This window comes from Bidens hawaiensis, unplaced genomic scaffold, assembly GCF_021521415.1.
Source record: "Bidens hawaiensis isolate Kalapana, Puna unplaced genomic scaffold, B.hawaiensis_p1.1 tig00028094_1, whole genome shotgun sequence".
Classification (NCBI taxonomy): Eukaryota; Viridiplantae; Streptophyta; class Magnoliopsida; order Asterales; family Asteraceae; genus Bidens; species Bidens hawaiensis.
This window is the reverse complement of record NW_027505111.1, coordinates 37623-49953: the sequence shown is the minus strand read 5'-3', so window position 1 is coordinate 49953 and position 12331 is coordinate 37623. Positions and strand designations below refer to the sequence as shown.

The 12331-nt window shown below is 39.2% G+C and overlaps 1 protein-coding gene across 3 annotated transcripts; it reads right to left on the bottom strand.

The window, feature by feature from the left end:
• Positions 1-3931: 3931 nt before the first annotated feature.
• Positions 3932-6181, bottom strand: LOC143610805 (uncharacterized). Of its 3 annotated transcripts, none has more exons than XR_013149655.1 (5): positions 5822-6181; positions 5617-5740; positions 5309-5533; positions 4467-5110; positions 3932-4256 (listed from the first exon to the last, which is right to left on the bottom strand). XR_013149655.1 is itself a non-coding variant. In XM_077085181.1 (4 exons), the coding sequence occupies exons 1-4, from the start codon at positions 6130-6132 to the stop codon at positions 4961-4963; spliced, it is 810 nt and encodes a 269-aa protein (XP_076941296.1). In that variant the 5' UTR covers positions 6133-6181; the 3' UTR covers positions 4257-4960. The 3 variants fall into 3 exon arrangements, 1 of the variants encoding a protein (XP_076941296.1); XR_013149654.1 differs by lacking the exon at positions 3932-4256 and having other exon boundaries at positions 4257-4679; positions 4748-5110; XM_077085181.1 differs by lacking the exon at positions 3932-4256 and having other exon boundaries at positions 4257-5110.
• Positions 6182-12331: the final 6150 nt, after the last annotated feature.

The following is a 12331-nucleotide window of genomic DNA, read 5'->3' as shown; positions in this document are numbered from 1 at the left end:
GCAGAAAAGTCGGGAATTTCTGCGTGACATCAGGAAAACCGCGGGAAGAATCCCCACGGAAAACCTAAAAACTAAAAACCCTTTTCAAAACCCCTTGCTAAGTCCAAAAGTTCACCTCACTTATTAATAATTCATGAGAAGAACATTGGACTGGGGGGACTTGAAGAGGTAGGTCCCAGCAGAGCCCAGTTGGACCCGCAAGACTCACCTTGAACAGGGACGTCTGCGCAACGACCAACTGCTCCCGCAGGACCCACCATGCTCAGAGAAAACCTTACGCGCAGTACGCCAGCTGTACCCGCAAGGAAAGCCTCCCAACGGTGAAGTACCCCGCCTGTTCCCGCAGTTGCGGATACAAGCCATCAGGGAAGGCTACCCGCACTAACAGCAAGGCTACACCCACAAGACACTAGCTACTTCAGTAGTCACATGAAGGAATGAGCAAGGCGGGAATACTCCCGCCTAAATGAGCCAGTCCGTATGCTTCTGGAAGATCTTTTGTACTATACCTACTAAGGTATGGGCAGAACAGACGATCTGACCAGAACAGCCCATGAACCAATCACAGGGTGACAGCTCACCGACAACAGTACGAGGAGGAGCACCCTCTAGTACTGTTTGTCATTATTAGCCGCTGCCTACTCACCAACCCTTACTATGGGACGTGCGCAGCCTACAGTTGGTGGAACAGTGCATAGCCGGCAGTAAAGGAACAGTGTACAGCCGACCTTGTTACTGTCGGCCGTAGTCTATCCACCAACCAGCATGGCCTGTGCGTAGTCCACTGTTGGTAGAACAGGAATACTATTCAGCCGGCTGTACCTTCTAGGAAACCTACCTTCGGCTATAAATACTCCAACACCTTGGAATGGTAAGGACATCATCTGATATCTCATTCTTATCTAGCAATCTCTTAATATACACTTATATTCAGAGCAATCTAGTCTGATTCTCACGCCGGAGGGTGGTCACAAGGAGGAACCCCCCCCTTCTCAGTGACGAGCTTACGGTGTCTGTTTTGCAGGTCACCTGAAGAATAACCTTCTCTGCTGGACCTCATCCTCGTGGGAAACATTACTTAACCCCCATATTATCCGTAATCTGCCCCGGGTCACTTAGTGTTTCTTCAGGTGGCTAGTGCAACGGTGCCGGATGGTCGACTGTTGTGGCCAATGGTGTTGATCAATGAATCGTGGAGGACGCGTGATATCCCGCTGCATATTTCTTTCTTACTTTTCTTTTAATTTATTGTTATTATTATGCATTTACTATTAAGATTCATGTTTCGATTTTTTTTAGCCCAACCAAAGCTATGAGCAGGGCTATTCTTGATAATCATTAAAAGTTTTTGGACTGAAAACAAGAAAAAATCAGGCCTATCAGGGTGATCGCCCTCCTCGCGCCCCTCAAAGTTGGCCGTGGCTATAAGGTGCTAATTTTTTTTTTTTGGAATATCTTATAGAATAGTAACCAACTTTCAAAAGTGTAGCAATTAGGTTACTCATGCATATTTTTCTCAAATCGGGTCACTAAATCTTCAAATTGAGTCTCACCGATTTTTTTTGTTTGTTAAGAAAGAAATGGAGGATAAGATGTGGGGGTCGGAATTTGCAATATATGTAGTTATATTTTTAGAAAAATTAAAAAATGTTAATTATATTAAAATTCAAAAATAAAAAATAAAATCCATGTCGCCACTTAACGTCAACATAAAAAAAAGATAAAAATATTTCCTATGTGAAACCAAAAATATAAACATTAAAAAAACATGTTAAATCATTTAATTTAATAAAATATGAAAGTTGAGTGACCTAATTGGAACACTTTTTAAACTTGGTTACCATTTTATGAAATTACCATTTTTTTTTACTTAAAGATGCTAATAAGTTTTGAGGTTTTCTTTTATATAAAGGCTAGATAAATTTTGAGGTTTTCTTTTTTTTTTACTAGTGAATGCCTCATTAGGGATACTTAAAAAGACAAACTTCAACACTACGTGTGGCTACAGCTCTTGACCTGAAGGGTAAATTAAGAACTGAAACATTAGAATGATTACCGGTGAACATATTTTCATCTACGGATTAGTTTATATGTTTAGATTGGGTCTTATGTTAAATGATACTCAACTTGATTATTCAAAGCAAATATACAAGAATGAAACGAGATCAAAAAGTGGTGCAGAAATTTTTCCGCTTGAGAGACACGTTAAATGCGCTTATTAAAACTTCAACGTACTTTATCAAACAATGTTTTTTTTAAATACTTAATTTAAATAACTATTATGATAGTATTTTAAAGTATACTAAAGACAAGAAATGAGAAGGTCCAACAGTTCTCAAGTTTGTATGGATTTGACGACATTACAACAAAGTTTTTTTACTTGAATAAAAAATAGGACGATGCTTCAATTAATCAAATGTGATAATTGGTGTAATTTCAATTTATATATTTAAATTCATGTAACATATACATGTATTTATGGCTTCTTATTTATTCAAGTTGTTTGTTGTTAAAAAAATATTAGAAAAAAAACAAACGATATTATATATTACTTAATTCCATTAAAAAGTAATGTTTACAACAATAAAAAAACAAATAGAAAACAAGTTGTGTCGCTTTCCCACTAGCCCTTTTAAGATAGCAAAACTAAATTGTTTAAAAATAACATTTGTAGAGAGAGATCGCTATATTACTATTAATGACCTATTAAACATGACTAAGTAACTCTATAGCCCAAGACATTAGGAAATCAAAAATATCAAATGAAGCAACTTTATTGTATATTATTCTAATAATCCAATGAATATAGGACAAAAAAATTTGAATGAAAATATACGTGTGTCTACAGTTAGTAAGTTACCTAGACTTTTTCTAACAATCGAGGACACGCAATACACGCTCCAAAAGTTGGGACCTGCAAACGTTGTTTTCATCGTGGAAAATCAATATTGAATCTACATTATATTTGAAACGTCACCTTATCACAAACAAATGATGTCACATATATGATCTCACTCATATGAGTCATATTTTATTTTAACATTAAATTTGTAAAGTGATTGGTACTTTGTACGAAAACAGGGCGTTGTGTTTGCAATCGTACGAGGAAGATCAGTAGTGAATGTAAAAGTGAAAATTGAAAATTATAAGTGTGAATTGATAATCAATAAAGAGATAAACGCAAAAGCAGGTTTTGCATTATAGGTTGGGTGAGGTTAAATATATCCCCTCACGTATATGTCGTATCTTTTTTTCTAGACTTTTAACCTTTTTAACAATTTTATTTGAAACATTATTACCTCTAATATTTTTTATAAAGCTTATATAGTAGTAATATTGATTATTTTTTGTACTTTTATTTTTTATTTTTTCTAGTGTTGTGTTTATTATTCTTTATCATAATAATATATATTTTTATTATTATCATTATAAAATATATTTAAAGAATTAAAGAAAACAATGATATAATCTCTTTATAAAAACCATAAAACGATTTGTATATTATTATCTTATTATATGTCTCTTGTTCGACAAAAAAAATTATTTGAATATATGTTTGTTAGGTTCAAGCGTAAAAGATTATTGTCACATTAATTAAGCTATCTTTAAAAACTATTAAAAAACGTACTCTATAGTATTAAAATACTTATAAAACTGTCTTTTTTTTCTTTTTAGATAAAAAATGTGTTTTACATAAACAAGTTTTTTTTCATTAAAAAAGTTTTATAATATGAAAAAAGGAAAATAATAAGAATAAAAAAAACTTTTTAAAATAATAATGATAATAAAAGATAACAAAATACTAAAAAAACAAAAAGATTTTAATCGTTTAAAAAAACTCATATATGAATATTTAATTTAAAAGATGCTAAAAACTCTGGAAATTCTAAAATAATAGGAAATATGCATAATTTAAATTAAACACAAATAAGATTACATAAACTCAAATTTTAGCGTGTTTAAGTTGCAAAACGAACACAAGTTAACATGTTTTGAAAAAAAATACAATAACTTAAACTTCAATTAAGTATCCGGACTACTTAACTTTCTCATAATGTCTTCCAATTTTTTTGCATTTGTTGTTCCCTCTTATCTCTTTCGGCCCGCTCACGTTCCTCCTTTTCGTCACGCTCGATACGCTCCCGTTTCTCCTTTCTTTCACGTTCGACCCGCCCAAGTTCCAATTGTTGCAATCGATTTTCCAACTCTTGTCGTGATCTTTGTGCCTTTTCCAATTCGATTTTAACATTATGGACCTAAAAGTTTATCAAGATATATGAATCAGTACATGTATAACCATTAAGAATTACTTGTAACAAAAAAAAACCAAGATCTTAAACTTAAAAGCCCAAATAAACCCACAGTATACTTTATTGGTCGATATCGCTCCTTCTACAACGACAACTACGATGATGATGACGATGATAATAATAATAAAAACAAAATCACGTGAACAATAATGATACCTCTTGTGATTGTCGAGTAGCAAGATATGACTTAGACCCGCAAGTTGTTGATGGTGTGCCGGCCACCACAAAATGTGGATCAGAAGATCCTATCCCAAACATCCGACCAACACGACTATCAGGCTGCACACTCTCCCATACAGCAAGATTATCCCCTCGATGCTGATCGGGGTTGGACTCGTACAACTTCTCAAGTTGATTCTTGTAATCTACCTAAAAGTTATCAAAACACACGATTATTATTATACTAAAAGTTATATAAAAGATAAAAATAACTTTACATATGATTTTTTTGAACGTTCGGTACAAAACTCTAACTCCGTCACGTCATCAACATTGATATCCTTAGCCAATAATTTTTCTTTGCACTCCTTGGTGGCGTGGGTATCAACAAAGAGAAAACTAAAGTCGCCATTTCACTTTTTTCCTACATAAATAGTAATTATGTAGTAAGTGTTAATACAAAAAACAGTTAGTAAAACTTACAAATATGATTAACTTACCAATCTGATACGACGTTCATCAAATCCCATAGACCCGCCTGTGTGTCGGGGCAGATAACACTTGTTCTTGTCCTTGTCATTGTCCTTGCGGTTATTTTTTCCGGCTTTAGACCTTTTTAGCCATTGAGGGGTGTTCCAAAACTGTAAAGAACAAAAATATATGTTACAGTAACCATAAACATATACAAGTACTTGAAAACCTATAATTAATGTGTTTATTATTCCTGTAATATTATTTATTATGTAACTTTGACCTATAATTTTACATTTGAGTTTATTATGCTCTTATATAAAACACACAAAATAAACAATAAAACAATAATGTATTAACTCGCTCACCTTACACATTTCTTCCCATGTGTCAAGAGGGACAATATCGGGCGGATATTTGCAAGTTATCCCAAAATTCTCTTCATCATCCTCAATGTCATGACCATCAGTCTTGGCCTTTTCTTTTGATTGTATTCTCCATTCACCCATGATGTTTCTATAATGACCCTTTAACACGTTAATGAACCCTTTATATATGCTTTCATCATCTTGTGAATCCCATCTCCATAGGGTCTGTAAAGTAAAAAAGTAAACTTAGAAACACATAACTAAAACAAAATATCATAAGATATAAAAATTGTTAACTAATTTATTACCCTAAAGCAACCAAACATACGATCCAATACATCTTTTGGAACCTTTATGAATGTAACCCAAGGTTCATCAAAATGTCGTTCTAGTAGCGGTTTGACACTCCTGTGGACCTCACCATCCCCAAACCTACAATGTTAAAATAACAAATAAGTATATTTATAACATGAATACATATCATAAACTAAAATGATTAAATTAGAAACATACTTTTTACCAACACGTGCTATCCATTTTCTGTTAGATATGTCACGAGGCTCCACTGATTCGCGCACAGAGGTATCATCGTCATCACCGGAATCCTCCCCATCACCGTCCTCACTGTTATCATCCTCACCAACCAACGTATGTCGCAACAATCCATCTGTATCAGGCAATACGTCACCCTCACCTGTACGGATAATACTGCTAGCATGCCCACCACCACGAACGATGACGTGTCTCCCACAGAAATACCTCTTTCTTGAAGAATCAGAACTAATAGGAGGGCTGGGCTCACGAGATCTCCTAACTTGAGGCATGTTGCATCTCCCTGAATTAGGAGTCGGTCCAGCACTACTAAGAGGACTTAACTCATGGGATTCTGAAGAGGTAGGTCCCAGCAGAGCCCAGTTGGACCCGCAAGACTCACCTTGAAGAGGAACGTCTGCGCAGAAACCAACTGGATCCGCAGGACCAACCATGCTCAGAGACGTGACGTCCTTACGCGCAGTACGCAAGCTGTTCCCGCAGGAAATGCCTCCCAATGGTGAAGGACTCCGCCTGTCCCCGCAGCCTCGGATACAAGCCATCAGGGAAGGCCACCCGCGCAGCAAGGCTACACGCACAAGGCACTTAGCTCTCAATCATTCAGTGTCACCTGAAGGAATGAGCAAAGCCGGGAACAATCCCGCACAAGGGCGGGAGGGGGAATACTCCCGCCCAAATAAGCCAGTCCGTACGATACGGGAAGATCTTCTGTACTGTACCTGACGAGGTATGGGAAAAAGATCTGACTAAAGATACGACAGCTTATTGACAACAGTATGGCGAGCAGCATGCTCCTGCACTGTATGTCACTATTAGCCACTGCCTACTCACCAACTACTGCCATACCACGTGCATAGCCGGCAGTTGGTGGAAAGGGAATAGTACACAGCAGGCCTGGTCACTATCAGCCGCTGCCTACCCACCAACTACCAGCAGGGCACGTGCGTAGGCCACTGTTGGTGGAACAGGAACACTATTGCAGCCGGCCACACCTCCTTGGAAACCTACCTTCGGCTATAAATACCACAAATGGTATGATCATCTCATCTCAACATATCTTATCTTATATCATCATATTATACCTGATATCTGCTCTAGCAATCTCTTAATATACACTTATATTTAAAGAGCAATCTAGTCTGATTCTCACGCCGGAGGGTGGTCACAAGGAGGAACCCCCCCTTCTCAGTGACAAGCTCACGGTGTCTGTTTTGCAGGTTATCAGAAGAACCATCTTCTCCGGGTCTAACCCCTCGTGGGAAACATCTATCTAACCCCCAGGTTACCAGTAATCTGCCCGGGGTCTGGTTAGTGTTTCTTCATTGGCGCCATCCGTGGGACCTAGAAGAGATTCAAAATCAACAATAAGAAACAAAGCATACCGTAAGGAACAGAGTTCGAACCGTATTCGAGGACGATTGGGATCTTTTGCGCATCGGCAGCCTTCCACACCCGGCTCATCCCCAGCATCACCATCCCGGACTCCGCAAACCGGTAAACCGGAGATTGGACCCGAGATATCTTCGAGAACCATTCCGCCTCCTGGTAGTTGGAGGCGTGAAGGCTTGGGAGAGCTTGCCCATTCTTAAACTTCATGGCAAGGGGGATGGCGCGAGCGGAGATAAAGAAGAACTCCCGCTTCCACGCGCGAAGACTGCGCTCGGTCGCGCAAATCTTCAAACCCTTGATTCGGGTTGTCAGGGTATACCACCCCTGGATGCACCTCCAAGTATAGAAGGTCATCAGGCGGTCAACATAGGGCTCAACGCCCAAAATCCGGCACACCCACTCGAAGTGGCGAATCTTGGCGATCGCCATAGGGTGCAACTCGGTCAAATGAACACCGTGCCTCTCAAGGACACGGTAAACAAACTTTGTCAATGGGAACCTAAGATTCCCATAAACAAAGAATGCAGCATATACCCCGATCTTGCCTCTGGGGGCATCGTACACCGTCTGGTGGGGTTCAGGAAACTCAGGCTCGAGAGACTCGAGCATGAACTTCCTGACGACGTACCGATACAGATCGCCGGGCAGAGCACACTGGCACTCGCCAGCAGTACTCTTGTCATCGGCTGTAGACTCGAGATCACGTGAAGACATCTTGCAGAAAGAAGAAAACGATTTCGGGAGAATGCTTGCCTGAAAAGGTGAGTATTCGCCGGAAATCGCTTAGAAGATGAAGAGAAGAGTGAAAGTGTGGATTACAAACAACCCTCTCCCCCTTTATATACTAATCGCAATTAATGCGATGAAATTAATGCGGAAGAGAGAGAAAACGAAGGTGCAATGAAACTATGACACGTGTCAAAAAGCAAGCTGGCAATAGCTGTTGACAGGACGCATATCATTAATTTCGCGGCCACGCGCCCGAAAAATCGGGCCCACGCGCCTGAAAAAGCGTCTGGAATGACCATGTACTGTCACATCACCATAACTTCCTGCACGTCCTGACACAGTCAGAAGAAACCGTCGCACGACGTTTCAGAGGTTTGGACTGTTCTTATCTTTCCACCAACTCTTCGAATTTCAAAATTCAAAATTCAAAAAAAATCAAAAAGCGGGAAAATACCCCTTACCTTGGCGAACAAGTAACCGTAAGACGGATGCGGGTACAGTGTTAAGGCAAAGCCCTTCACATACCTAGCACCCGCAGAGAATTGAAGCCAAGAAAACCTTGGCGAACAAGTAACCGTAAGACGGCTGCGGGTACAGTGTTAAGGCAAAACCCTTCACATACCTAGCACCCGTAGGGAATTGAAGCCAAGTAAACCTTGGCAACCAAGTAACCGTAAGACGGCTGCGGGTACAGTGTTAAGGCAAAACCCTTCACATACCTAGCACCCGCAGGGAATTGAAGCCAAGAAAACCTTGGCGAACAAGTAACCGTAAGACGGCTGCGGGTACAGTGTTAAGGCAAAACCCTTCACATACCTAGCACCCGCAGGGAATTGAAGCCAAGTATACCTCGGCAACCAAGTAACTATAAGACGGGTGCGGGTACAGTGTAAAGGCAAAACCCTTCACATACCTAGCACCCGCAGGGAATTGACGCCAGGAATACCTTGGAAGTAAAGAAACCGTAAGACGAGCGCGGGTACAGTGTTAAGGCAAAACCCTTCACATACCTAGCGCTCCGCTGGGAATTGAAACCAAGAAGGATCTTCTGGGCAATGCTTGCGGAAACGGAAATAACATCCCCGCATAGCGGGAACGTCGAGAACTACGTTGTTTGAAGCTCCAGGATGGAATTGGTGGTTTTAACATAATTGATCACTATGTTCAAAACTACCAAAACCTCATGGAGAATCCACACAAGTGGGACTCAACGCTCCTGACTTGCGAGGAGGGTACAGACCTACCCGCATCATACCTAAAGACCAAGCAGGAAACTCGGGAATTTCTGCAAGTGACAAGGACTTCCGCGGGAGGAATCCCCATTGAAAACCTTAAAAAACCCTTTTCAAAACCCTCTGCTTAAGTCCAAAAGTTCACCTCACTTTATTAAACACTCATGAGAAGAACATTGGACTGGGGGGACTTGAAGAGGTAGGTCCCAGCAGAGCCCAGTTGGACCCGCAAGACTCACCTTGAAGAGGAACGTCTGCGCAGAAACCAACTGGATCCGCAGGACCAACCATGCTCAGAGACGTGACGTCCTTACGCGCAGTACGCAAGCTGTTCCCGCAGGAAATGCCTCCAAATGGTGAAGGACTCCGCCTGTCCCCGCAGCCTCGGATACAAGCCATCAGGGAAGGCCACCCGCGCAGCAAGGCTACACGCACAAGGCACTTAGCTCTCAATCATTCAGTGTCACCTGAAGGAATGAGTAAAGCCGGGAACAATCCCGCACAAGGGCGGGAGGGGGAATACTCCCGCCCAAATAAGCCAGTCCGTACGATACGGGAAGATCTTCTGTACTGTACCTGACGAGGTATGGGAAAAAGATCTGACTAAAGATACGACAGCTTATTGACAACAGTATGGCGAGCAGCATGCTCCTGCACTGTATGTCACTATTAGCCGCTGCCTACTCACCAACTACTGCCATACCACGTGCATAGCCGGCAGTTGGTGGAAAGGGAATAGTACACAGCAGGCCTGGTCACTATCAGCCGCTGCCTACCCACCAACTACCAGCAGGGCACGTGCGTAGGCCACTGTTGGTGGAACAGGAACACTGTTGCAGCCGGCCACACCTCCTTGGAAACCTACCTTCGGCTATAAATACCATAAATGGTATGATCATCTCATCTCAACATATCTTATCTTATATCATCATATTATACCTGATATCTGCTCTAGCAATCTCTTAATATATACTTATATTTAAAGAGCAATCTAGTCTGATTCTCACGCCGGAGGGTGGTCACAAGGAGGAACCCCCCCTTCTCAGTGACAAGCTCACGGTGTCTGTTTTGCAGGTTATCAGAAGAACCATCTTCTCCGGGTCTAACCCCTCGTGGGAAACATCTATCTAACCCCCAGGTTACCAGTAATCTGCCCGGGGTCTGGTTAGTGTTTCTTCAGATCCCCCACCGCAAATAATGTCACGTCTCACTGAAGTAGGAGTATGTGTAACAGTGTCAGCACCAGTTTCTTGGAATGTTCCATCACGACGACTGTTACCCCCTGAATGTGCACGTCCACCATGAGTACGAGAACGCCCATTTTGATTATTAGACATTATGTATACACCCTGCATTTAATAAAACAAAAATGATCAGATAAATTATATGACTAAAAAATTCTTGAACTGGAAATAATATAATGTGTATAGACCATATAATATACTCATTAATAAAACATATAATATAATATACTCATTAAATCTTGAACTAGAACTTTGTTTTAAAGTTTGCAACAATTTTCCAACATAAAATCATATTGTTGTTACTTTGTTGCTACATTGTAACAAAATCAATCTTAGTTTTTTTTGTTGGAAATTTATCTAAAAGTTGTTGGAATTATAGGTGGTAGGAAATTTGTTGCAAGTTTTTGTAGGAAAGTGAAGAGTTTTCTTGTAGTGTATAACAAAATACTAAAAAAACAAAAAGATTTTAATCGTTTAGCAACATCCAAGGGTTAGTCTGTGTTTTAAGTCTATTTTATAAATATATTATATACACGTATGCATCCAATTTAAGTCAAACTTCATTCAAATGATCGTGTTCTATATGTTTTTTTTTTCTTTTTCTTTTTTTAAATTATCATATTAGAAGAAATCATTGTGTTTATATACGCTTTAGCCTATATGTAGAATATAGGCTATTGTAGAGATTAGGGGTAGCGAACATAGCAGATAAGATAAGAGAGTGGAGATTGAGATGGTTTGGACATGTGAAGAGAAGAAAGCCGACGAGTCCTGTTAGAACAGTAGAAAATATTAATATAGAGGGGAAGAGGGGTAGAGGACGGCCTAAATTGACTTGAGATGAAAGGATTATGTATGATTTGATAGACCTAAACCTCTACGAGGACATGGTTGAGGATAGGAATTCTTGAAGAAGTAGAATTAAAGTTAAGGATTTTTAGGAATAAACGATTACACTAGGGCGTCTATTTTCCTTTTTTGTCACACACCATAATGATATTTTCTTTACATATATTATTATTATTATTAATCTTTATATTACTATTGAACTTTGATTTATCTGTATTGCTTCATACATATGTATTTTAGAGCTGAGGGTCTCTCTGGAAGCCACCTCTTTATCCCTTTGGATAGAGGTACGGTGTGCCTACATCCCACCCTCCCCAGACCCTACTTATAGCTTTGCTGTTGATGGGACTACACTGAGTATGATTGATTGATTGATATATTGAGTGTATATGTTAACATGTAAGTATTGGATATATGGATAGAGATACTGTATAATAATGGCTTAACATACGAGATGTACGCGAGAATAAAGGTGGCAAATGGGTTGGGTTGGGTCGAACGAGTCATGGGTTGAAATTAGTCATGGGTCAAAACGAGTATGAGTCAAAATGAGTTTGGGTCAAAATGAGTCAATTAAAAAAAAAGGGTTGTTTTGGTTTGGGTCAAAATAGGTTAGGGTCAAACCGGGTTTTTTTTTTTTTTTTTTTTTTTGTGAATGAGATTAACGGCGGAAACATTTTAGTTTTTTTAGATTTTTCGTTTTTTACTTATATTTTAAGTTATGAATTTTTTAATTATTTTTTTAGGGGTTTTATTAAGATAAAAAACCCTTCAAAAATATTCAAAAATAATAATAAAAAAATTATAACTCAAAATATAAATCATAAACAAAAAAAGTAAAAACACTAAAATGTTTCATACGTTGTCCTCTCCATATAAAAAAAAAAACATCTAGAATCGAAACGAAACTGAAAGAATCGATGAAAATAAAACAAAGAAACAAAAAGCCAAAACCGGACCACATCAATCGAAATCGAAAAAATCAATCAAAACGAAACTAAAAGAATTCAAACCGAACAAAAACAAAA

What these genes read in the sequence shown, in the direction of transcription:
- LOC143610805 (XM_077085181.1), bottom strand. Translation starts at nt 6,132, where the DNA reads ATGCCTCAAGTTAGGAGATCTCGTGAGCCCAGCCCTCCTATTAGTTCT. An exon ending in ATAGCACGTGTTGGTAAAAA is followed by an intron (nt 5,741 to 5,821) that starts GTATGTTTCTAA and finishes TTAACATTGTAG; the next exon opens with GTTTGGGGATGGTGAGGTCC. An exon ending in GTATGTTTGGTTGCTTTAGG is followed by an intron (nt 5,534 to 5,616) that starts GTAATAAATTAG and finishes TTTACTTTACAG; the next exon opens with ACCCTATGGAGATGGGATTC.